Source organism: Typopeltis vanoorti, chromosome 15 (assembly GCF_054136105.1).
Source record: "Typopeltis vanoorti isolate ZY-2024b chromosome 15, IOZ_Tvanoo_1.0, whole genome shotgun sequence".
Classification (NCBI taxonomy): domain Eukaryota; kingdom Metazoa; phylum Arthropoda; class Arachnida; order Uropygi; family Thelyphonidae; genus Typopeltis; species Typopeltis vanoorti.
This window is the reverse complement of record NC_143563.1, coordinates 92,391,044-92,418,826: the sequence shown is the minus strand read 5'-3', so window position 1 is coordinate 92,418,826 and position 27,783 is coordinate 92,391,044. Positions and strand designations below refer to the sequence as shown.

At 36.4% G+C, this 27,783-nt stretch overlaps 1 protein-coding gene across 1 annotated transcript in view; it reads right to left on the bottom strand.

Annotated features, from left to right (window-relative positions):
• LOC150098976 (uncharacterized) overlaps positions 1-27,783 on the bottom strand; it is a 217,843-nt gene continuing 190,060 nt past the window's right edge. The window contains exons 9-10 of the mRNA XM_090404948.1: positions 15,943-16,068; positions 1-1,170 (exon numbers count right to left, since the gene is read on the bottom strand). Coding sequence (XP_090261074.1) covers positions 401-1,170; positions 15,943-16,068 — 896 coding nt within the window. The 3' untranslated portion in view covers positions 1-400. The remainder of the gene's footprint in view (positions 1,171-15,942; positions 16,069-27,783) is intronic.

The window sequence follows — 27,783 nt, the reverse complement described above, 5'->3', positions numbered from 1 at the left end:
ATCAAAAAAAGTCATGTCAGTCTTAAAAATAATCAAGCAAGTTTTTAGATTGTGATTTCAGGCATTGTAATTTGTGTTGAATTTAAAGCTTCATATACATTGCAATATTATGGTTCCCTAGGTAGGACACTTATTAGGTCTTTGATATATAACCTTTAAAGTTTACTGAAGTTTGTAATCGAGATTTAATAATAAAAAAGTGCATTCCTATAAGAAAGTAAACCAAGATCCAAAGTGAATTTTTTTAGCATTACCTTATTTTAAAAAAAGATGCTAATGCAATGAAACACAAATGCATTTTAAATTCAGGAATTTACTCATTAAAATAAATCCTCTTGAACTTTTTCTTTCCCTTAAAAAGTTGTCATTTCACTTGATAAGATAATCCTTTGCCATTGAATTAATCATCATCACAAGGATCTAAAGCACAAATTATACTCTTCATAAAAGCTGCTGCTGCTAGAGCTGCATAAGGCTGCCATTCCTTCTTTGTAGTTCCATCTCTGTAATCTGCAATGCCACGGATTAAGACATAATTGTCTTTTCTATTGCCATAAATAGATTCAATCACAGCATCATACTCTGTGTCAAAAGCATGCAATCCATGTTGGTTAGCAAATTCCATTCTTGCTGTATCATCACGCATCAACATCCGACCTGAACCAATTGCTCCAAAATGTATTACTGGCATACCATAATTTCTTGGGTCTCTAGTGTTTTCTGGTGGCTGGGGATGTCCAACTTCAATTAAGTCTTTCCCACCAATAGACATATGTAATTTATCAGTTTCTGCTGGTGGACGGGAAAAGTCTGCTTCTTGACCTTTTAGAGTTTCAAGTCCTGTTTTTAAATAATCTTCCCATGGACACATATTTGCAACAGATGTTCCTTGGTTCCACAACTGCTGAGCTATTTCTTGAAGTACTTGATTTGGAGGACACCAAGCTTTAATATGGAATGTATCATGATCAACAGAATTAGTTCCAGTTCTAACTATTGGTGAGCCTTTTATTCTTTCTCTATAGACATAAATGTATTCTTTCTCATGACCTTCAGGAGGCACTGATACGACAACATCACCTAATCGTACATGTTTAGAAAAATCTGTATAATGGGGAACACCTCCACCTACTCCCATCAAGAAGACATATTCAACTTTCTGGAAGGTGCCTGAAATTCAATAAATAAAGCAGCATATTATTTTTATTTTTGTAAAATTTTTCTCTAATAAATGGCAATAAAAATTCACATTAATTCCAATAAATTTTTTGGAGAGTCAAATATTGTATATGCATCATTAAAAACAGGAGAGCAAAAACATAAATAGTAATACATATTCATTTAATATTGTTAAATAGCTCAGTTTATATTAAATTTTAGAATAAAACATTTTCGAAATATATAGTGTGAAATCAGGAGGCCACCGTTCTAAGGACTTGGCTTTTTAAAATACTTAAATAAACACAAAGAAATCTGACTTTGAATGACTTAACAAGGGAGGAGGTAAAACAAGGGGACATCCCTGGAAGCTGTATATAAGGAGGGTGTGAGCAGAGACATAAGAAGCAAGTTCTTAGCGTGGAGAGTGGTTGACAAGTGGAATGCACTGCTTGACACAGATACGCTGAATTGAGTTTAAAGCACAATTTGATGGGCTTTGTGTGTAACAGTGAACCTCCTGTAATGAGTGTTCTGACTCCATGGAGGTTAGGTGTTAATAATAATAACAAGACAGAGAAGAAGCACAAATTAGGAATGATGGAAAAGTAGTGACTTATGTCTGAGGCATAGAATTAACATAGTAAAAGCTAAATAATTTTTCTAATTATTCCTTTATTAGAAAGGAACATATTCCTGTACAAATAACCAATCAGATCAAACCTTAAAGGTCACATATAAAAACTAAGAATATTAGACCAATATAAAAATAATAATCAAATCAACTGATTAATTTCAGTGGACAAAATTAAATCAAATTTTATTATTACTGTTACTGTTTTATAACCAGACCACCTGGACAACAAAAGATACAGGTCTACTTATCAATCATCTCATAACTTAAATTCATCCACAGTATATGTGCACTACCATCTCTTTCTGTCACTCTCCACAAAATATTCACTCCATTTTGTTTTCCTCCTTGAATTTGAAAGATCTTTCCAAGTAAATTCCTCTTAACAATTTATGTATTGTCATATTACCTCTTTCCCTCCTGTTTAATCAAACTTTGAAGACTGAATTCTCTTAATCTATTCTCATACTGTTATTCCACAACAATCTTGATATCAGGAACCGAGTGACAGCAGAGTTGATATACTGTGATATGACTGCATACAAAAGATTGTTATAGAAAATGAGATAATTACCTCAAATGAGATAAACCAAACAGACTTGTGATATGGACATGAAAATGGCTGACTATCATACAGTGGCATTGAAAACCTAAGGACGAACACTATTTCTGAAGCTTACAACTGCAAATTCAGAAAAGCAGACGAATCAGCTTGTGGCAATTTGTATGACTGACAATTTCATAGAAAGTGGGTACATATTCGGATTTTTGAATCGCATGCAAGGGGTCACATGGTAACACTCAACAGGATAAAAAAGTAAAAGGCTGTGCTAAACAAATTGTGTTTGAAGGAACCTCTTTTCATGAAGGAATAAAATTGCAAAATTGAATGTCTCGTAATGTCTCAAAGACATCGTCTAGATCAGCGTTCCTCAACCTTTCTAAATCCAAGGACCAATAAAATGGCTAAAACAATTCTGCGGACCACTAACTTACAGAGGCATAGCTGGGGGGAGGGTGATCTGCCCCAGGCGGCACTTTTTTTGGCGTTTAAGAAATCTTGCCATACTGTCTATAAAACAGCAACTGAGTGATGAAATAGACTTCGACAATGTCATTGACGATTTCACGAACAGAAAAGCAAGAAAAATAACATTTTAGAATGTTGGAATTAAAATTTTACTTCAAAAATAAATATAGTGTTTTTAATTTATTTCCCTATATGTCGTTTTGACTTTTTAAAATTTTTTTTAAAACTTAAGTAGGAATTACCAACATTTCTTAAAAACTGTGCCATTTATAACACAATAAATTTAAAAGCATGTTTTGAATACATATGGAAACATAATTAATTAAATTGGAAGTAAACGATTAAAAGTGTATCATCATTGAACAAAGTTTTAATTTTTATTAAACAAATAAATAATATGATCTAATTATGTTACTACTTACTTTTAATGAGATGGTTGAGCTTCTCGGCCCTTGCAGAGTTGCTGGATATCTGGCTCAATATTGGTCAAATTCAGTCGATGATAGGTGCACACATGCGAAGACGATTTCTGTATTTTGTTTTTATTTGAAGGAGCGATGAAAATCCTTTCTCACAAAGATAGATTGTAGAGAACTACATGATGATTTTCAATGCTTCTTCAGATAATTCGGGAAATTCACTTCTCACTGAAGACGAGATCCAAAATCAAGCCAAACCAAGATCACGGAATTGCATTTTAAGTCTTGAAAGCTCAATTAACTGTTCTTTTTTCAATAACAAAAGGTCGTTCTCATGACTACAAGCCTGAAATGGATCACAAACCCAGAAAAATTTCTTATAAAAGTTATTCAGAAAATATGTTTCAATCCATTTCAGATTTTTGAGGTGGTCACTCAGAATCAACAAAAATATCATTTTCCACTAAAAAGGATTCTAATGTTGGAAAAGGTGCAAATTATCTGTATTTTACATAATTAATCCATAAAACCAGTTTTTTCTCGAATGCCTTTATTTTGTCGTAGGCATCAAGAACAGTTAAAGAATTTCCCTTATGGGAGAGATTTAGTTCATTTAATTTCGAAAAAATGTCTGAAAGATAGGATATTGTTCATAACCATGCTTCGTCAACAAGGAGTGATGCAAAATCAGAATTACATTCATTTACAAATAATAAAACTTCATGCCTTAATTGAAATAACCTTGTTAGTACTTTGCCCCTGGAAAGCCAGCGAATTTCAGAATGAAGCAAAAGTTGTATATATTCACTGCCCATTTCATCGCAGAGTACTGAAAATAACCTGTTATTTAATGCTTGAGCTTTAATAAAATTAACTAGCTTTATAGCATTATATAGCAGTTTTAAATTCTGGTGGCATTCCTTTGGAGGCTAATGCTTCCCTATGTATGAAGCAATGTACCCAATTCATATCAGCTACTTCCTTGACCATAAAAACAACCCCACTATGCCTGCCTGTAAGGGCACGAGCTCCATCCGAACAGAAGCCTATACATTTACTATACCCTTTGTGTATTATGTAATTATTGAGAGTGTGAAATATTTCTTCTCCAGTTGGTCGGGATGGCAAAGTTCAGCAAAACAGAATATCATCCTGAATGTTGTTATCATGTGCATATCTTACGTAGCATATTAACTGCGCATCACTTGTAACATCAGTAGTCTCATCTATTTGTAATGCATAATAAGGGCTCTTCTTAACTCTTTCAATTAAATGAGATTCTACATCACCTGTCATATCATTAATTCTGCGACTGACAGTGTCATTTGAAAGATGAATTAAATCAACATCTTTTAGTAACTTGTTGCCAAATCGTTTTTATCACATCTTTTATAGCTGGAAATAGCAAATTTTCCCTGATAGAATGAGGTTTTTCTGTTTTCACTATGTGCAAACTTAAAAGATAGGATGCTTCCAGTGCCTTGCTATTAATGGAACCCATGGCCGAAACTATATCTTTTCCGGGATTTCATCCTAACCTAAGCGTTGCTGAAAAAATTCACTTGGTTTATTTTTCACATCACAATGTTTAGTTTCTAAATGTCATCGGAGTTTTGTAGGTTTCATGCACTTATTTGACAACACTTCATAACACAAAACACACTGAGGTTTCTATTCACTTTCATCTCCACACCATGTAAAGCCAAATTCCAAATACGAACTGTTATATTTCTTACTGTGCTTTTTCTTTGAACTGCGTATCTTCTACTTTAATAGTGTCAGATTTACTCGCTGTTACAACATGTGTATCACAATTAGGGTTAGCATCACCTGTTTCATTTGCCCTTCTTTTCAAATTCCTAGTTCTAAGCCACTTTTCCATTATTAAAAAACGTTTCCGAAAAATATATAAATATATAATACTGGGGTTAACTCAGGACACACTTTGTCCAAGTATCACTTAGCACTTCTCAAGATATGGAAGGAGGGAAACCTTCAATAATAAAAATCAATAAACAACAAGCCACTGGTTGAAATGTGGATAACACATGTTCACTTCAAATCTGACAAAACAGCAAGGGAAGGGGGAAGCAATAAAACTATATTACTGTTCATTTCAACCCTCTTTTATTATTGTCATTCTGCTGCTACAAATTTGTGGCAGAATGACGAATAATAAAAAGGGTGAAGTGAATAACAATATAGTTTTATTGCTTCCGCCTTTCAGCATTCTGACGATATTTTTTGTTTTTTAAGTCTCCATTTGATTTCAATAATTTTTACTTACTTATTCAATTTTAATTTGTTTAAATAATTAAAAAATATATATTTATTTAATTAATTTACGTCTGTTAAAGAGGCAATGAAGGAAAAGAAGATAACATATTGATGACAGTTTCTGGTGAATAAGTCAGATTGTGTTCTTGGAGAATACAGAGACAACTGTAACAAAGCTGAACACTGTAAAACTAGCTAAACAAAAGTCATGGGAAGACTTTGGCAAAAAACATAGAAAATAAATATCAGAAAGGTGACAAAATTTACTGGAAGCTGTTGAAAAAAAATTATGGAATAGAGGAAATAGAGGAAAGAGTGCTGTAAAAGGAATTAGAGATGATAAAGGTGAAATGAAAACTGGAGAAAAAGATATCCTTCGTGTATGGAGTAGAAAAATTGCTAATCCCATCGTCGCAGACCACAGGTTGAGAAACACTGGTCTAGATCAGCGCTTCCCAAACTGTGGGCCGCAGCCCCCTTGGGGGCCATAGGTTTTGTTAAGGGGGGCTGTGAAATAATGAAAACAAATTTAAAATGTTTTAAGACTAAGTAGATTTTTTTTTATTTTAAAAGAAACGTATTTAACTTATTATTTATTATTTCTTTTTCGCTATTTTTTATATTTTAATGGAAAAATTCACACATTGGTGTTGGTTCACAAACTTTGCTTCCTGCGTATTTCGGTGCTTAACGAATATTAGTAAATATTGCTTATTCATATGTCTCATTTCAAAACAGTGGTTAATTGTATTTACTTCGAATGCTCTCCAGGGAAGCTCCAAATCTTCCTGTCCCTTTTATCAGGCGTTCGTAATCAGGGACTGTTGATATTGACTTTATATACATATCAAAACTTGTTTTATATTAGCACTGTCATCCGAGCTAGTTTTCTGTTACCAATAAAAGTTTCGCATATACTTCACACATGAAAAAAAGCTTAAAAAGTTCATGTGGGGAGATAGTAACTCGCTTGCAGTGGTAAACAACACCCCTCCCTAACAGCCACTATACTGCAGAGGCAATAAAAACAAGTACTTTTATTATGCCAGTGAATAAGTTATGAGGAGTCTGTGTAATATATTTCTCAACAAATAGTGCAATTAGAGACAACTGGGATAAAAACACACTAATTAATGAATCACATGTCCCCTCATACAGAAACTATGCTGTATAGACTGAAACAAAACCATATGTTGCATGGGTAAACACAGTATCTAACTAAAAACTATTGTTATTAATTAGATCTGTGTGAGTTCGATTTCCCAAGGCAGCAATAAAATTCAACCGAACGTGTTAAAATTCGTAAAAGTGTTAAAACTAAGTAATATATATATATATATATATATAATGAATGTTATGGCAGTTTCACATATGGAATTCGGATGAAGAGAGTTAGCATTTCAACTCAATTGTCGGCTATGCTTTTATCTTTCGGTTGCGCGATCTTTTGTTAATACCGCACCAATCATATGCACGTTTTAATAACCTGCTTTTGCTGTCTGTTTCGCGTTAGGCTTAATTACCATAAAGGGAGAAAAATCACAAAAGAGAAAAATGTTCCTGGTCCGGGGATTCCCTTATTCAGGTAGTATTCACTAATTTCATGTCATCAGTCTGTGGTGTGCCAGTATCGGTAAGTGGTGATATTATTTGATCTATTCTACGTTAAAAAATTTAACCCTGAGATGGATAAGTGGCTGATAAAAAATTTAAAAAAATTCCCGCGAACAATCAGAAGAAGCAGAAACAGACTCAAAAAAAAAAAAAGGACAGTATTTCATATTTTACCAGAACAGCCTGCATCGTCTTCAGAACCAAACGGTAAGAGGCAAAAAATGTAATATATGCATTTGATTTTTGCAATATTGGCTGTGTATATTTTGTATTGAATATAAATACAATAAATATTATAATAATATATCTCTATTACGATTTTTTTTTAGGGGGGGCCGTGAAATATTTTAATTTTTGCAAAGGGGGCCCTGACATCTAGAAGTTTGGGAAGCACTGGTCTAGATGATTTCATGACATTAATTCCAATGTTGTGAAATTATTACTGTTTTGCCAGAGATTTTGGAATCTCACATAGCATAGTATCCAAGTTCTGGACAGCATTTCAAACAAATTAAATATGTTTCAGATGTTTGCTAAGAGGTCGCTCTCACTCTACTACAGAGCATGAAGACAGATTTTTGGTTTTACAAGAGCAAAACGTAATTAATGCACCACAGTAGGTCAGCTCCATTCAAGCATAGGTTCGCAGCAGTAGTGAGCTATGAAATTTTTACAAAGGGATGTTGAAAAAAAATTTTTCAACATCGTTGAGAAAAAAAAAAAAAAAGCCTAACTTAGCCCTTATAATACTAATGTTACAACTTTGTAGAGCTTCTGACAGATATGATAATTCTTGTAGGATATGAATCATTAATGCTAGATCTTTTAAAAATTCCAAATTGAGAAGTTGGTTTAAAAAGCCCTTATATTTATCGTTTGATGCAAAATGCTTGCATAAAACTGGGTAATTTCTCCACAAAGCAAGAGCCGTTCGTAAACTGCAAGCTGCCCATCGTGGTTCAAACATATGGCCAATCTTTAAAATTTCGATACTAAAGTTTTTTGCAATCGTATTTAATTCTCGTTGATTTTTTGGTGATTGATGATAAAAAGCATATAATTTATCCATAAATATTTCAAAATGATTTATTTCTTTAATGTTTTTTATCGAATCGTCTAACGCTAAGTGTAAACGATGAGCGCAATGCCAAATCACAACGTTGGGAAATTTTTGTTTTAGTTTGATTGCAACACCTGATTTGTTTCCTAGCATTACACTAGCTCTATCAGAACAAAATGCAATGAAATGATTTTTTATATAGTTATCAGAAAATCCATATGAATTTAAAGTAGCAATTATAGTAGCATGTATACATTCCATGGTGGTATTTTCTAGTTCTACAAGATTATTAAACAAGAAGAACAAGAGGCTAGCAAATTTCAAAAAAATTTAACAAAAGGCTCACGCGAGCCCCTTATAGCTCACCACTGGTTCACAAATATTCTGACAAACTGCAGCAAGACATCTGTGACAAGTAGGCCTATATGCCCAAAGGCCTGTATTCTGCATCCCTTTATCCACAGCTCATCATAGAGAATGTTTTCAGTGGTGTTGTATCTATAAAAATTGGACAAGACACCATTGAGCTAATATACTCTTTCCTCCGATTCTAGAAGACACTTGATCTGGCATGAAAGTGGTACTGCTTACCATTGCGAGAATGTTCTTGAAAGGGATAGATATGGCAGTGCTGGTGTCATGGTGTGGGGAGGCATTATGCTAAATGGACATACCGAGCTACAAGTGCTGGAAAAAGGGTATATGATTGGTGAACAATATTGCAATGAAGTTCTTCAACGTTATGTTTGATTGTTCCATGATGCTGTAGGCAAAGAATTCATTTCTATGGATAACAATGTCACTCCACATCATACATGAGCAGTGGAGATACTTCTGGAGACTGAGGATATTAATTGATTCGAGTGGCCAGCAAGCTACCCAGATCTCAATTCAACAGAACATGTTAGGGACACAATAGAAAGTCAATTGCTGCTCAAAATTCCCCTCCAGAAAATAAACAAGATCTTATACTTTCCCTGAAGGAGGAGCAGGCCAGTTTCCTCAAAAGCTCCTGAATCCCTTGGTGCTGAGCATGGTATGACATTGTGAGAGTTGCATTGAAGTTCGGGGTGGACATATTTCCATACTGTAAGCACTATACATTAATTCCTTAAGTACATCATTAGGAAATTTGCAACTTTTGCCAAAAATGTATTGCAATTTAATTTGTATGGCATTTATAACATATCTTTTGTATAATATAGTTTATTAGTATGTTGGAAATAAATTTATGTCCATATTTGGTTGTAGTCATGAAAAATTTTCATATACAGGTAAACATGTAGTTCGTCCTTAGCTTTTGGACACAGTGTATATCATATAGTGATACAGAGGTGCTGATTCTAAGAAAAGGAAGATAACAGTGTGTACAGGGTTCTTTGCTTGCTTCATTCATTGCTGTCTAACTTATATATTAATGAAGCTGGGGATGATATTCAGGTGATATAAAATTAGTTGATGATGATGCAAACTAAGGGACACATCTGATATGTCCCTTATCCTTATCCAAGAATCCTTGTGACTTGATCTGAACAAAGTGGTTTGGGTGAATGACAGTGAGCAGTTCAATGTTATTAATTACTTGCAACAAATGTCTTCAGTCCAAAATACATTTTGGACTGAGGATTTATTGCAAGTAATCAATAAAGCTATAGACTTTGGGATGACAGTATAGTATGCAGAGAGAAAGAGAAAGTTTAAGGGTCACAGTGATGAAGTAAGTAAATAAATACATCAGATAATTGCAATATTAAAGAGAACATTAATCTCTTTAATATTGCATTAATCCTATAAAAATAAGGAAATATTTCCTGGGTTACAGACTGTGATCTGGAGTATCCTGTTCAGATATGGTTGCTTATGTTCCATGAGATGGGGAGACAGTCAAAAAGATTTAGTAGCAAGTAATCGAGATAATATCTGGGCTACACAATTTTACATATGAGAAACAGACTGAGGGAATGTAGTCTTCAAAGTGAGCAACATATGGGCAAGAAGAGATATGACAGAAATACATAAGTTGGTGAGGAAGTTTTACAGCATCAATACAAGGGGGACTAGAGTTGATTAAAATGCCCATGCATCTTCACTAAATCTTTTCAAAGAGAGATGCAATAGGTATTCAGGTGCTATTTGATGCGACAAAGTGTGTGACAAGAAGGAGCCCTTCCTCAATGAGTTTTTGGACTCCTTGGAGCCCATGATAACAATAACAATGTTAAGTTATTATGCTTTTGCACTTTCTGGTTTCTTTATCTTAGTGGAATAGAGGAAATAAAATCTCTGCTGTTGAGATGCAACGTGACTACTTCCATGCTTCTACTTGTCAAAGTCCTCATTATTAAATCAATCCTTCGCAATGCCCTCCCAAAACTGGAAGAACATTGCAAGGATTGACTTTGGAAACAGCAAGTTTGAAGCTATATGATGTGAATATATGTTAACAAGATGAAATACAGGTGATTCACAACTTATATTTGACTTATGAAACTTTTCCCATGAGCTCAAATTATTATTTTAAATAGAAGAATTTTATGTCATGATATTATGCGTGACCAAGCTGATGACAGGTCTGCAGAGTTTAGTTAACAAGTGGAGGAGATGGGACATGACAGAAACTTAACATGTCCTTCTCATTATGAACAATATAACACTATAACTATTAAAGGTGACAAATAACTTGGATACCATTGAATGCATATATACAATGGGGATTTTGCAAAAGCTTTCGATAGAACTGCCACACGAAAAGCTGTTAAATAAATTGAAACAGATGGGACTGGATAACAGACTTCTGAGTTGGATCAGTGACTGGCTGTCAGATAGGTATCAGAAAGTACAGGGATGCAGTATCCCGAAAGAGGAAGGTCACTAGTGATGTACCACAGGAGTCAGTTTTGGGATCATTGTTGTTCAATTTGTATGTTAAGGATATTGGGATGGGTTTAAATAGTGATATGCAGCTTTTTGCAGATGATGCAAAATTGGGGAAAGCAATGCAGAGTCAAGCAGATGTTATGGCCTTGCAGGAGGACTTGAATAGATTGCATGAATGCATAGGTAAGTGGAACTATCAGTACAATGTTGCAAAGTGTAAGGATTTGAGATTTGGTAAGCAATGATGGGATGCAAAGTATACACTTGGTGGGGAAACTTTAAAGGAAGCAGAGGAGATGAAAGATCTGAAATTCAGGGGCCACATTGCACAAGTTGTGAAGACGTCACATTGGATAATGGCAATGATGTGGAGGATCCTGACATGCAGAAATAAAGAAGTTATGATTTGTATAAGGCTTTGATCAGGCCTCATGTGGATTATTGTGTACAGATTTGGTTGCCAGGTTTTCATGATGATAATGATATGTTGGAAAGGGTCCATAGAATATTGTATGTACACACAAAAATTAGTTGGGGGGATGCTCTGTGGGCCCATCAATTCTCTACAGAAAGATTTGAATAGCATTTTAGTTTGGAGAGATTAGTGGCAGTTTTAATATTAATAAACGGAAGGTGTTACACTTTGGAGTGCAGAGATATAAGGCTACATACTGTATTCATAGAGCTGTACTTCAAGAAGTGGAAGAGATTGAAAGTAGATAAGATGGGAAGAATAAGAGGCCATCCCTGCAAGTTGTATAAAGATGTGGTGAAGAGTAGATTTTTTACATGGAGAGTTGTTGATGAGTAGAATGCATGGCCATTGTGAATGCAGGGAGTGTAAATGTGCAAAGTGCAGGGAGTGGGTTACTAAAGGGCTACTGTCAATGTGCAATATATAGCCTCTCGTCAAGTCAAGTCATCTTCACCTTCCAGCAGTTTAGCCTGTTTCCACAAATGGGACTCTGGCAAACCTGGTGAGCATCTGAGATATATGAAAAGTATATCTTCCTAGTTGGAATAAATGCCAACTAGACCTCTAGGTGGCAGATGTCTTTCATCACCCAATGAAATACCACTGCCTTGCTTATTAGAGACCTGAAGTGGCTGCAGCCACATTTGGTCGCTTGAGCAAGGATTTCCAGTTTATGTTCCTGCCCCCCCCCACTCTTCCCATATGCAGTAAGAGAGACACCCTCAATGACATTCCAAACTCACTATAGGGGCCAGGTCCCTCCCCCATTCCAGGGTACAGCAGCAAAACGGTTCCATAGGCTGGCCGGTGGATAGTGCATGGGACCAAACCAGTTAGTAATGTATCTGGTTGCTTTCCAATCAGCTTGTCAAATCCTTCAGCCACGTATTTACCAGTTCGTTACTGTGGCTGCAGGGGGAACTGTTGGACCATGTATAGATATGAGATCAGGTTTCCTCAGGTTTACTCTTTATCTCTTTCTCACAAAATACAATGAACCACAATCCAAAGAAATGCGATCTTATTGCAGATCTCAAATATTCTCCTACAAAAAAAAAAACAGTTAAAAAAACTCATAAAAAACAAAAAGAAATCTGTCCACAAAAAACATCAGAAATCCAATCAAACAACCCACCAACATTAATTCTTTATAAAAAAAAAAAAATTTCCACATCCACTTCACCAACATCCGTGGTCTAAGCAATATAAATGAAGTCCAACACCACCACCTACAGTCATCTAAATCAGAAGTATTATTCCTATCAGAACCCCAACTGGCAACCTCAATTGCCAAACTACACATAGACAGCTCTTTCTGCCCCAAGGGTGGTGCTTGTGCATTCATCAGAACGCACATCCTTGAATCCCCACTGTTTGATCTGCTTTGGCTTGAAATTTCCTTACCAAATCAACCTGCCCTTTTCATATGCTTTCTCTATTGCTCTCCAAATGCCATGAACCACTCTGACTTCTGATAGTGAGGTCATCCTTCTTGGGTACATCAATGTCTACAACTCACATTGGCCCCATTTTCTAATTTCATCGACCAACCAGGCAGGGATGCTGAGGTGTTTGCCATCAGCAATGACCTATCTCAGATCATCAGTGTTCCTACCAGAATAACTGACAGCCCCCTCCAATTTGCCAACATACTTGACCACTCTCTAACAAGCTCCCCTCTTCCAGGTATACTGTGGTTGTCAGTTGTCCTCTTGGTAATTCAGACCATAACCACATACAAGTCTTCTGCCACAGAACAACCTTCACCCACCAGTTCAGTTCACAGTCTCATGTCTTTTTTCACAACAAGGGTGACAACTGGGAGGACCTCTGCAACTTCTATTCCTCCTTCCCATGGTCTGACTACTGCTTCAGTTCTTCTGATCACCTGTTCAAACCAAATAACAGAAATCATCCTCACAGGAATGAAGGCTTTCATCCCTTATTGCACTCCAAATTCTTAGCCACCATCTAAGCCTTGGTTCTCAAAAAAGTGTGTCAATGTTAAAAGAAAAAAAAATCTCTGCTTACCATGAATGGCTCAAGACCAAAACTCCAGCTGCCCACTTTGCCTACACTGAAGCTCACAACTAATGTAAAAGAATCATCTCCAAGTCAGACTTTGAAAGAGCCATATGCTGCAAACTCACCTCCTGTCCAAATGGCAGTTGCTCTTTCTGGTCCCTTGCAAAAGCCATTGGGAGCAACTTCTGACCACCCAGGTTTCCACCACTCTCACAACCAGATGGTACTGTAGTTACTTCACCTAAGGACAAGACCAACTTACTGGCATCACTCTTCTCTTCAAATTCCTGCATATTAAAAGAAATCCGACAGAAAGAAATCCGAAGAATTCTCAATAACTTGAATACAAACAAGATACCTGGTCCTGATGGTGTCCCACCTCTTGTGTTAAAAAATTGTGCCCCAGAGCTAACACCTATCCTGTATCACTTCTTCAATCTATCCTATTCAACTGGCATCTACCCTACAACATGGAAGCACGTCCACATCCAGCCCATCCCAAAGAAAAGTGATAAAAGTCAACTAATGAACTACTGTCCATTGCTCTCACTTCTGTTCTCTCTAATATGGAGGTCATCAACAACCAACTCTGAACCACCTAGAGTCATACCAACTAATTAGTGATCAGCAGTATGGATTCTGCCACTTGTGATCTACAGCTAATCTTCTTGCCTTCACCGCCCCTCCGGACTCAAGCCATGAAGAAATTTGGAGAAACTTACATGGTTGCCCTCGACATTTCAAAGGCATTTGATTGAGTTTGGCATGGGGGGGGGGGGCCTACTCACCAAACTGCCATCCTATGGTCTTCCTTCCCCACTCAGCAACTGGACTGCCAACTTTCTTACTGGTCACTCACTATGTGTCATGGTGGATGGCTTTCTCTCCGATTTCCCCACCAATGCAGGAGTACCCAGGGTCCTGTTCTTTCACCCACTCTCTTTCTCTTGTATATAAATGATCTCTCTCACTCTTCCAATCCTATTTATAGCTTTGCCGAAGACAGCACACTCCATTCCTTCTTTTCATTTGACAAACCCTGTAGTGCTGAAGTATTAGAATTCTCAAGATCTACCATGACTTGTAAACTTTAATGGCACCAAAACTCAGTCCTATCTGATCTCTTGCAAGAAAGAGCTCACATCCCTCCCCCCTTACCTTCAGTAATACTGAGATATCCAAACACGATCAGATTTCTCTACTCAGACTGACCTGCATCTCCGAACTTTCCTGGTGCAATCGCATTTCAACTATAGCTTACGCAGCTGCCAAAAAAAACTTGGTATACTTTTTTGCACAGGACACTGCTTCGCATCTTTACAGGCTACTAACTCTATACAAAGCCCAAATCTGCCCAGCCATGGAATATTGCTCCCCTATTTTAGGGTGAAGCACCAAAATCCTCTCTAAGATTGCTCGATTCAATCCACAGGAGGGTAATCTAATTAATGATCCTTCTCTCACAGATGTTATTTTCTGCCTTGTGTCTCTTTTACAGATAGATTCATGGACAGTGCTCTGCTGAACTAGACATTATTATTCCTCCACTCTCCTCCAAAATCATTAAAACAAGAGCCACTGCTAACCAACACCCTTTTACAGTCCATCTTGAAGCTCACTGAACCAACTTCACTGCCTCTTCCTTCATCCCATCTACTCCTGCCTTTGGAACAGTCCCCTCCACTCTGCCTTCCCCAAAGATTACAACCCTCAGCTGTTCAAGTAAAATGTGAACAGATTCCTCCTTTCTTCTATTCCTCTTGCCCACACATGGCACTAATATGCTATAAGTCTTGTGGCCCTTCCTGTGTGCATCAGATATCAAGAAAAAAAATTAAAAAAAAAAATAATTTTAAAGTTCATTATGATAGACATGTTGCTGGTTAGAGGGCCTCCTATGATGTTTATTGACTCCATGGATGCTGTAATAATAATAACAATCATAACAATAAAACTTAATGCATACTATACTTAATGCAAATATTATGTTTAATTTATTTAATACAATTTAGAAAAGGTAGTTCTTTAATGTAAATAAGTGTAAGCATTTTTTAAAATAATTTTTAGATGGCATGAACTTTTTTTTTTTTTTTTAATTGGAATACATCAGGAACCATATTCCCATTACAGTGGAGTTCAAATAATAATGAATTGCATAATGTATATATATTTTAAGAAAAGCATTAGGACCATTAAGTGAGTCATTGGTACAGATGTAGAATTATTGTGTCAGTTAATTATATTTTTTAATCTCCTTTTATATTTATTTTGCTGTACTTGGGAATGAGAAAACAAGTTTTTGCTTGCAACTAAACCTGTCATGAAAAACTATCAACATTTACAGAATCATACTCAACAAAAATATCAACTTACCAAGTAAACGAGTAGTAGTATTGCCAGCAGAAATCATAGCACTTCTTGAATGACCTACAGCAGGTAGTTTAGTAGAAACCACACGATGTGCACCAATGTTGCCAAGGGTATACACATTAGATTCACCTAGAAATATTTTGATAATTAAAATCAATCCAGTTCATTTAATTCATTTCTTCACATAACAGCACTGAGAATACATATATTTATAATACTGTAATAAAGAAGTTGCAAATGGTAAATGGCATCTGTGTATGGACCATAATCCTAATCACAAATTCACTTTAAAGCATTATGTTAGGTGACTCATGATAAGCCACAGAGATGTCAGAAGGGAGGACAAAATGAGTCACTATTAAGTTGTGTGTCTGAAAATTTGGAGGTGATGCAACCAGCTATGTATGAACCTTAAATACTGAAGGTTTTGTTTCTGCTTACTCTTGCTTGTTGGAAAATTGTTTCATTATTCTTCTTACTACACATCAAAAGGATTTGAAGTGATATACCACAAGTTGGTGACAGCAGTTTATCAGATGGATATCACAAAGCTTTTTCAAGGAATGCAGGTGAACAAGTGCACTTAACCACCACAATCAACGAAAATGATAGTAGTTAACCATAACATGTGTAAAATGAATGTAGATACAGTAATAATTAAAAATGGCTCTCCTGGAGAAATACTTTGACTCCATTGTCACATACTTCAGGTTCAAGTTCAGTCAGTGATTTAATGTAATCTGCTTAGCATTAATTCAATTTAGTTCTTCTTACATTTTCTAAATTCCTCAATTTAAAAATAATTAGTCAAATTGTTAAATTATCATCAATTGATAATAATTATCAATTATTATTTATCTCAATAGAGTTACAAGACTCATTGTGAAAGGTGCACCCTAGCTTGTTATCTTTAAGGCATTGTATAAGATCAGTTACTGTCTTTACACTTATTCAACACCCCTCCAAGTACAAAATAGAGTTCATGACAAGTGCAACACCATGTACTTATTGCTGAACCTTAACGTTCACTCATTTGTTCACATAACCGGTTTATTCAAATCCTAAAAGGGGAACATAACTTCTGCATTGCTCCTCATAATGGTCCCTATTACATCATTTCATTATCAGCAAATAACTTACCATTTTCCTCCAAATTATTTACATCATTTATTAAATTCAAATTATTTATCAATATTACCAAAGTTTCATAGTAAATGGGTTACAAAGAACAGAACAAAGTTATTTATTACTTTTGTACAACACAACTTCCATAGGCATTCTTCCTTCACAAGTAGAAGGAAGAATGACTACTGAAGGATAACTTTAATGAGTACAGAGATAATAGAGGCAGACAAAACTGTTGAGCTAATGAGTGGCCATTTTGCAAGGATATATCATCCAAGTAAAGATACTGTTATGACAGAGGTAACAGGGACTGATAATGAAAACAGAAGTTGACAAATTAGAGGTACTTAGGATACCGCAGAATCTGAATGCAAATACAGTTGTGGGATTGGATGCAATATCAACTCGCATTTTAAGATAATGTGAATAAGGAACTGGTGATGCCTTTGACTAGGCTGTATAATTTAAGTCTCAGCTCTAGCAAAGTCCCAGGAGAGTGGAAGGAGGGCAAAATAATTCCTTTGCATAAAGGAGGACTATCTGTGGTAGCAAATTACAGACCAATCAGTACCTCAGAATGGTGATAAAGGTACTAGAAAAGTTGGTCAAAAAGAGAATTCAGGAATGGGTGGATAAGAATATGATGTCCTGTGAGGGGCAGCATGGCTTGGTGATGAGTCAGTCATGCCTTAGTAATCTATTAACTTTTTATAATAGGCTGACAGCTGAGTTGGATAAAGGGAATGGCTACATGATGATAGCTGGATCTTGCAAAGGCATTTGAAAGATACCACATGTAACTCTATTATGCAAACTGAAACAAATGGGGATGGATATGAAACTGGTTGTATGGATAAAAGGGCAGCTGATGGATACATGCCAAAAAGTAGTATATGGAGGAGCATAATCCAGGAGAAGGCAGGTGATTAGTGGTGCATTGTAGGGCTCTTTACTTTGACTACCACTGTTTAATTTGTACATAACTGATATAGGAAATAATTTGAAGGGAGATATTCAATTGCCTGCCGATGATGCAAAGTTGGGCATGGTAATAGTAATAACATAATTGGTGTGAATTTAATGTGGAAAAGTGTAAACCTATGCATTTTGGGATACAAAGATTACAAGCTGTGTGCAACATTGAGGGAAGAACACTCTAGGAAATTGATGACGTCAGGGGTTTGGAGATAGTAGTAGTTAGAGTTGAAGTTTAGAGGGTATATTGCTGAAGCTGCCATAACCGGTAGCTCACAGGATGACTTGATTATTGAAAACACACTAATAAGCTAAGGGATAAGGGAATTATCCTTCCTCTTTATAAAGCATTAGAATGATCACATCTGATCTGCTAAGTTTCTTGGAGAGATGAGGAAGTGGTGGAGAGGATCCAGAGGCAAGTGACCAAGATGGTGGTGGTCTGTGGAATGCTCCCTATGAGGATGGATTGAGGATTTGTGGGTTGCAAAAGTTGGTTAATAGGCAGAAAAAAAAAGGGGGGGGGGTATGATAGAAACATTTAAGTTACTTAAAGGATTTTATAGGACTAATGTAGGGAAAATGTTTCAGCACTTGGCTAGAGAGAGAGAGAGAGAGAGAAGAACAAGAGTTCATTCCTGGAAGTTGGGTAAGAGTGTAGTTTGCAAGGACATGAGGAGTATTTTTTGTTTGGAGAGTGGTGAATGAATGGAATGGGTTGCCTGAGACAGCTGTAAGTGCTTTGTCTGTTAATAGTTTCAAGGCAAGGTATAATAGACATTGTGTTGATAGTCTGAGTTTTAGGACTCCATGGAGGTGCCAATGCAATAATAACTTATCATCATCATCATCATCAAATTCCTGATATAGAGTCCCTAAAGGGGTGTACAGGATATGATAGTACTACATGAAAAATTACATCATTACCAACCTCCTATCTACAATTTTCTTCCAAATCAGTCTGTTACCTGTCAAGACTCCAACATTATCAGATCTTATATTTCTATCTACTAAAGGCACTTTTTACTGTCTCAATCCACCTATATCTTGGTCTACCTCTGGGTATTTTTCCTACCAACTTGGCAGAGAACACTTATTTTGCTAATCTTTCCTCTCCCATTCTGTGACCATACCACCTGAGATGAGCTCTGCTAACGCATTCCTGGATGCTGACAATGTCAAGTTCTTTCCTAATATCTCTGTTTTTAATATGATATTGCCATTGATGCCAATATCATATTAAAAACGGAGATATTTAATATGATACTGTTCATGCCCCTAATCTTTCTCAGGACTCTCATATCTGCAGTCTCTAGTATTTGGTGAAGCATTTTACTTCTGACCCAGATCTCAGATCCATAAGTTAAAATTGGCTTCGATACTGTCTTGTATACAGCTAATTTCTCTCTTATTCCATATAAATTTATTCAAGTTGACTTCCTATCATACCAGCTTTGTTGATTCTGTTATCTATTTCCATATTTAATTTACCATCGTCACTAAAAATCATGCCTAAGTAGCTGATATGTTTGACTTGTTCTACATTTGTTGATATTTGATATTGTTGATATTTACAGTTGATATTTTCAAATGTTTCTGCCTATTTTCATTGTCTTTGTCTTTTTATAATGCTGACCTTCATACCATATCTATTACAACAGTCATTCACTTTAGTCAGGGAATCTTGCAGACTTGTAGCAGATTTATTTAGAAGTATTACATTATCTGCATAAAGCATGGAGCTGAAATTAACATCTCCAATTTTGATATCAGGTTTAATACCACTTTCCTTCATAATGTGATCCATATAGATAATGAATAACAGAGGGGATAATGTACATCCTCGTCTCACACCAGATTTAACATTAAACCATCTTCCTGTACTTCCTTCAATTCTAACTGCTGACATACAACTCAAATAAAGACTAAGTATTGCTTGATATAACTGTAGCGTTTTGAATAGCTTCTCTCTTGGCACCTTGTCATATGCCTTTTCCAGATCTACAAAACTTAAATAGGGATCTTTGTTATATTCTCATGATTTCTTAACTATCTGTCGTAAAGTGAAAATTTAATCCTGAGAGCTCTATTCGGCCTGAACCCAGCTTGTTCTTCACCAAGCTTCTCTTTTACAATCCTTCTCAACCATTTTTCAAGTATACTTGCATATATCTTATCAGGAACACTCAATAGAGAAATACCTCTGTAATTCTCACATTCAGTTTTATTTCCTTTTATATATGGGAGCTCTACTCCAATCATCGGAATTCGTCCGTCTGTCCAGGCCTTCTGAACCATGCAGTGCAGCCATGAAAGAAAAGACTTTTATACCTCCATACTTGAGCATTTCTGGTCGAATATCATCTACTCCTGCTGCCTTTCCACATTTCAGGCTTTTGATGGCTTTTTCTACTTCAAGTATGGATACGAATTCCTGACTGCATGCCTGGTCAGTGTTTATTACTACTATGCTGTCATCACTGCTTCTTCCATTTAGCAATTTTTCGAAGTAATTACTACATACTTCAAGGATATCTTTTTCTCCTGTTTTTATGTCGCTTTTTATCATCTCTAATTCCTTTTACAGCACTCTTTACTCCATTTCTGAGCTTCTTCAACAAACTCCAGAATATCTTGCCACCTTCTTAATATTTATTTTCTGTGTTCTTACCAAAGTCCTTCCATGATTTTTGTTTAGCTAGTTTTACACAGTGTTTAGTTTTCTTACATTTGTCTCTGTATTCTCTAAGAGCACAAGCTGACTTATTTGCCAGGAACTTTTGATATGCTTTCTTCTTTTCTTTCACTGCCTCTTTAACTTCCTGTGTCCACCATGGAGTTCTGATTTTTCTATCCTTACAGACAACCTCACCACATGCCTCTCTGGCTGAATCAATCAGGGTTTTCTTCAAGGCTTGCCACTGAATCTCCAAGGTTTGGTTCCTGTTCTCAAACTCTATCATTTTTCTTCAATCATGTTTGTGTATTTTAGTCTACAGTTCACATCTGAGAGCTACTCAACTTTTATTTGCTTTAAATTTTCTTACACGTTCTTCTTTTCAATATGATATTCAATTTTATCCTGCTCAAGACTAAATGGTGATCACTTCCAATTTCAAATCCTCTGTACATTGATCCTGGGTCAGGATCAGTGTACAGTGTCTTGCATCAGGGAGAAACATCACTATCAACAATAACATAGTCAAAGAGACTTTTCTTATTCCTTGCCTCTTCTCTCCATGTGAATTTGTGCACATTTTTATGTTGGAACATTGTGGTAGTAATAACCAATCCAACAGGTATTTGCCGTTATTATTAGCTTTGCTCTTTTTTCCAAATTTACGCAATATATTTTTGTATGTCTTACAATCATTTCCTACTCTGCTATTTAGATCCCCAACAAGACCAACTTTTGCTTTTTCATTGTGTCAGTTGATTTCTCTAAAGCCTCAAACAATTCCTCCACTTCTACCTTAGCAGAACCTTCTGTGGGACCACAGGCACAAATAAGTCTCATTGTCCAGTCCCCCATTCTCATATTTTCCCACATCACTCTACTTGAGACTGCCTGCCATTCAAGAAGATTAGCCTCTTACATGTTCTTCTTTTCAATATGAAATTCAATTTTATCCTGCTCAAGACTAAATGGTGATCACTTCAAATTTTGTATTTAGGGTTGAATACTATGGCTACTCCTTCTTTTCCTTGATTGTCAATGCCTGAATATAACATTTTGTATTTACTGCTCAGGAAGATCTCACCAGTTTTTGCCTTTTTGTTTCGGTCACCTGATTATATCAATCTGGTACTTATTCATTTCCTCAGCTAGCTCCATTTCTTTGCCATTCAGGCTTCTTATGTTGATATTACCGATCTTGAACTCTTGTGATGGGTGGGTTTTAGGATTTGTTCCAGTAGCTGACTTTTCCCTGTTTGCCCTGGTTCCCTGACAAAAACAATGGGGGCCTTGTTTAACCAGGCGATGCCCCAGCCAATGAAATTCTGTCATGTTGTACCATCATTTTTTTATTTTGGTTTAAGCCAATAAGAATACAATTTGGTCGGCTAAATCCAAAATTGTCAGCCCATCCTTGTTCGTTCAGTATCCAGGTAGATACCTAACAGGGTGCACCACGAGAAGGTGAGGATTGGACATTAGGTCAGAAGTCCTGATCGGTTCTCTGCATTCCTTTAAAGGTTACGTGGAGGTCTCTTCTCAGTTATATAGTTTTGACCCTTAAGCACCCCTATAATAATAATAATAACTTATTGAAATAGTAAATGGGCTGTAACAGAACAGAATACACCACTTCGTATCCTTTTTCTGGAGGACTATACTTCATTCACAACTTGCTGAAATTAATCATATAGTCCTACCCAGTAATCTATTACTCATTTCTATCTTCTTTAACTTCAATACTAATGTGGGAATTATTATTATTTTTATTATCAATAGACTTCTACGCAGTCAAGAGACTCATCATGGAAGGCCCCACTCCTACATGCACAGCTCATCATACCTTTAAATGCACTCACCACACTGTAGGCAATGCATTCCAATCACCTAACACTGTCCATGCAAAAAATTGACTCCTCACCTCCTTGCTCACACTTACCTTATACAGCTTCCAGGGATGGCCTCTCATTCTCCCTGTCTCCAGATATTCTATGAAGAATCTCATCCACTCTAATTACCTGGTAATTACCTCTTACCAACTTATATGTCTCAATCATGCCTCTCCTCTTTCTTCTATCCACTAGACTCTGTAATTTGCATTCTCTCAATCTGTCCTCATATTCCACGTTCCAGAGACCAGAAACCAACTTAGTCAACTGTCTCTGAACCTCTCCAACATGTCATCATCATCCTTTTGAAAACCTGGCGACCAAATCTGTGCAGAGTAATCCATATGTGGCCTGATGAAAGTCTTGCACAAATGAAATCAAAACATCATTACTTCTACATGTCAGTGTTCTCCACAACACTCCCACAATTGGCTGTGTTCTCCTCACAATTTTAGCAAAATGTCCATGAAATTTCAAGACCCTGTCCACCATAACCCCAAATCTTTCATCTTCTCTGTCTCCTGTAAAATATCCCATACCAATCCTTATGCATCCCATCTTTGCTTCCCAAATTTTAAAACCTTACATTTTGCAATGAAACTGACATCTCCACATACTTGCTCATCCAAACAGTCTATTTAGGTTCTCTTGCAAAGCTACAACATCTGTTCTACTTCTCATAACTCTCCAAACTTTGCATCATCTGCAAATAACTGTATATCACAATTTAAGCCCTTTCCAATATCATTTACATACAAATTAAACAACAATGGCCTCAAAACATACCCCTGGGGCACACCATTAGTGACTTTCCTGTTCTAGGATATCACTCCCCCACACACAACCTGCTGATACCAATTAGACAGCTAATCTCACCCTAATCCACTATCCAATCCCATCTGTTCCAGTTTAACTACTAGTTTGTCATGTGGCAATCTATCAAAAGCCTTTGCAAAAATCTATATATGCTACTGTATATGCATCCCCCACCCCTTGTCCAATGTATTTGCCACCGTGTTATAATAAGTAAGCAGATTGCTAAAACATGATCTTCCTTTAGCAAACCTATGCTAAAGAGGAAACAGTGTGTTATGTCATTGCTTTCGCTATATCTTCCTATTCTATCTTTCAATCGCTATTTTTACTTCTTCAGATATCGGGCCATATCTAGGATTGTTTCCTCTTCGGATACTGGCAAATTTATATTATGCTGCGCCAGCCAGTATCCTATAACAGAAAAGATCCTGCTCAGGGAGACAATACTAGATTCTGAGGCGTTCTTACACAATGTTTTTTTAACACGGCCGTATAGATTCAGACTGCAGTCGTGACCTAAATCTATGATTATATACACTTTCTAATTCCTTCCCACCAAAAGAGGTTCTAATTTTATAAGTGATAGATCGGAATCTTAGTCAGGCATGACTCAGGTTTAGGTAAAAAAAACACGTTTATTGGAATATCAAAGCAAAATACACTAAAAAAAATTCATACATTCAATTTTTGTTTCAATGTTAAATAAGGAAGCTCCAGTTAAGAGATTAACATACTCTAAATTAAATCAAAGGTTATAAAGCATGTAAACACAGTAACTGGAAAATGGAATAGATTGCAAAAAGTATGTTAAGCTAAAATTCCCTTCTGCAAGCTATTCATAAGATGACATGACAAATGTTCTAACGTTATTCTGTTGCTATAAATCTACAATCCTTATCGCATTATGTTAATTCAATCATATACAACACAATAGACTCCTTCCAAACAATCCTTCTTATTCAAAAAAAAAAAAAAGGTATAACTATCTAATTAGGGTCTGTCCACAAAGTTCTCTAGAATAATGTTCACAAATTACATTCACAAATAATTTTCTCTCTTCTATGGAATTCTAAACACAAAATAGAGTAATTCTACTTTACTTAATATTTTCCCAATGTCTTTCGACACCGTGTGTACGTCTGGTTACCTCTTGTTTATTGACTGTCCTTACAGCAACGTGGGGACTATGCTATCTTCATAATTACTGCCGATCATGGACTCGATTTTTGCGTCTCAGGAAACATCTCTATTCCTCTCGATGGGAGGACTTCTCTGCAAGGGCTCGATTCGGCTAGGGCTGGAAATCTCACCTTCAGCTCTGTGTGGAATCCTACAGCATTCTCAGGAAAACTTGCCGTCCGACATCATAGCACTGACACTTCATCCCCCTCACTCGAACCAGGAACCAAGAAAACGAAAAGACAAGAGGGCGCCAATACGGCACTCATCCCCTTATATTCTTCGTTCGAGCATCCCCTTTTGCACATGACCTATATCTTTTCTCCCCTTGGGTTCATCCCTTGCTCTCCCCTTTGCTGTCATGCTCTTGTATTCATGGAATTCGCATCGACGTACCATCCGTTTAAGCTATTGCCATGGGCGTTACATTGGACACGTGTAGTTGTATACCTTCTATGAATTGTTACTTTAATACCTATCTGGTGACTCACAATCATTCTATACAGCTTAAGTGAGGCTTAAAATAAGTTAAATTATTTCTCTTTTAAGACATTCTCTAATTTGATCTTAATATGATCACAATAGATTAAATACATGGTACATGCAATTTTATACATATGTGAAGAAGTTTCACTTTAATTTAAGCTGACGTGCAGGTATTTCTCTTTGTCTGTGTAGTTTAGTATGTTAGATTCTGAGTGAATGAATTCTTTGCAAGATTCCTTCATTCAGGATCTAACAAAGTCCCCCCTTTTTATAAAAAAGTTTTTTTAATTTTCTAGAAAAGTCTTTTTGCTTCTCCCTCAATCCTCTGTGGATGAACCTTCCATTCTTTCTGGGCCTTAGTGCGTATTCGGCTCAGGTGACTATTGTTTCCTCATGACATGACTGAGTTTGCGCATTCCCATGATGCATATTCGGTGCTTCTTTTAACGTTTTGGACCTACTTAATTCTCCATTATTTTTATTCAAAAAGCTTGCACAATCAGTTAGTAAGTGTGCATCCTTTGTAGCAATTGCTAAATTCCAACACAATAAACCACTTATAGCTTTTCTAAGCATAAAAAGAAAACAGAGAAAGTTTGCATAATCAAACTGCCGCTGAGGTTGCATACTAACTTCATGTTTTCTGTACTTGTTCTGTCTCAGTCTGTCATAGGAACTTCTAGATCTATTAATTATCTCAATGTAGTTTACCCCGATTGTTCTCGGACAATCGGGGTAAACTACATTGAGTTAAGTAAATCTTCTGTAACACCTTGGTCATTTGCTAATTTTACGCTTCATGTTTGGTAAGTCTCAGATTGACTGTTCACTTCTGAAGTTGAAGCTAATTCAGAATCAATCTGGTTATCTTGAGACACTTCATTAACTATATCAGTTGGCGTGCCATTCCCTTTTCTCTGCATTCTTTCTTCATGAGATCTGTCATTTCTATTTTTACCTTTAAATTTTTCGTTCTCTCTACTAAACCGTTTATTTCCCATTAGGATTATCTCATTTCTAGAGAAGTTGCAAGAGAGCTTATACCTCTCTAGAAAGTTAGTTCCTAAAATTATATGAACGGGTGGACGAGATGCCTAGGGAGGACTGACAACTCCTGCCAAACACACATATTAAACTCAGGTAAACATAATTTTACTCTAACTCTTTTTGTTGCACAAACTTTAGATGTCGATAACCCCGATAATCTGATTGTTCTCCTTAGATTAGAAATGCCTCACCATACACGGGATTTTATTCCTTGAAAATAATCTTCCATTATGACAGAGGCCTGCGAACCAGTATCTAACAATACGTCACAATGCGATCCTCGAATCTTACCCTTAATTATCATGTTTAACCTTCCTTGTTGTTCATGATTTCTTTGTCTATCTTCATAATTATGAGGAGTTTGCCCAAACTTCGACTCTTTTCTATTATTTCTCATGGAGGGTCTCCTATTACTAAAACAATTACGAGCTAAATGCCCAATCTTGTTACAATTAAAAGTAACAAGACTGGGCATTTAGTCTCCTTGTTACAGAGAAATAATGAGCAAGCAGACAAAAGGGAGCCTCCTAGGCTCCCTTTTGTCTGCTTGCTCATTATTTCTCTGTGATTGAAGTAGAGACACCTCAGGTTTCCATTCTGTCACTGCTGCCAACTTTTGCATTACATCGTCCTGACGGTTCAACATAGGCTGTTGAAGTTTTTCTACTTCTAGTAGCATAGAAGTAGAAAGACTTCAAAATCATCTATCAGATGATTTTGAAGTCTTATCTGTGACTGCCGCCAGCTGTTTCAGTACAGCATCAAGACGATGCATTACGGGCTGTTGAAGTCGTTCAACTTCTTGTTTAACTATAGAATGAACTTTGCTAAGACTTGGACTGCTAGTGGCAACCTAGTAGACTGTCTCAGGTCTATTTTCTTCACATCCTTTCTGTACCCTCTGCTTTTCTTTCCTTTCTGGATGTTCTACCTTAGCATCTTGATCCCTAATGCATGGTGTTTCTCTCCTCTCTAATGACATTGATGGACCCAATTGAGGCTGCAGGACAAATGTCTCCAAGCAGTTGCTCTCTTTGTTTTACTGCTGTAAAGCATTCTTCTAAATTTGATATGTCCTTCCCAAATGCTGTTTCCTTCAGTTCTTGTCTCAATCCCCTGATAAAATGTTGGAAGACTGCCCAGTTAAGATAGTGCCAGTCTTTGTCAGAGACACTTAAGGTATTGGCAAGAACTAAGACTCGGTTGTAGTAGTCTGACACACTTTCTTTGTCTTTTTGCACCATCTTCTGGAGCTTCCATAAATTTGGTCCCACATTCCTTACTTTAGAAAACTAGGATATTAGGATCTCTTTAAATTTATAGTAATCTCGAGTTTCTTTTAAGACTGGCAAGGAGTAAAAGTAAGTCTTTGCCTTCCCAATAAGCTTACTATGGAGCAGAATTAGCAGGTGTAACTCACTCGATCGACTAATTCTTCTTAGTTCCTCTATGTACTCAAAAAGCGCCAGAACGTCATCAGATTCCTCACCCAAAAACTGAGGAAATACCTGTTGGGAATTTATCGTCCTAAAGAATTCAGAGTCATCTAGATCTGAGCTCGATGGTTGAGACATACCTGCATTCATCTTACAAACTTAATAATTTATCCTTTTTTCACACTCTCTGTTATTCCAACAAATGCCTGACTGC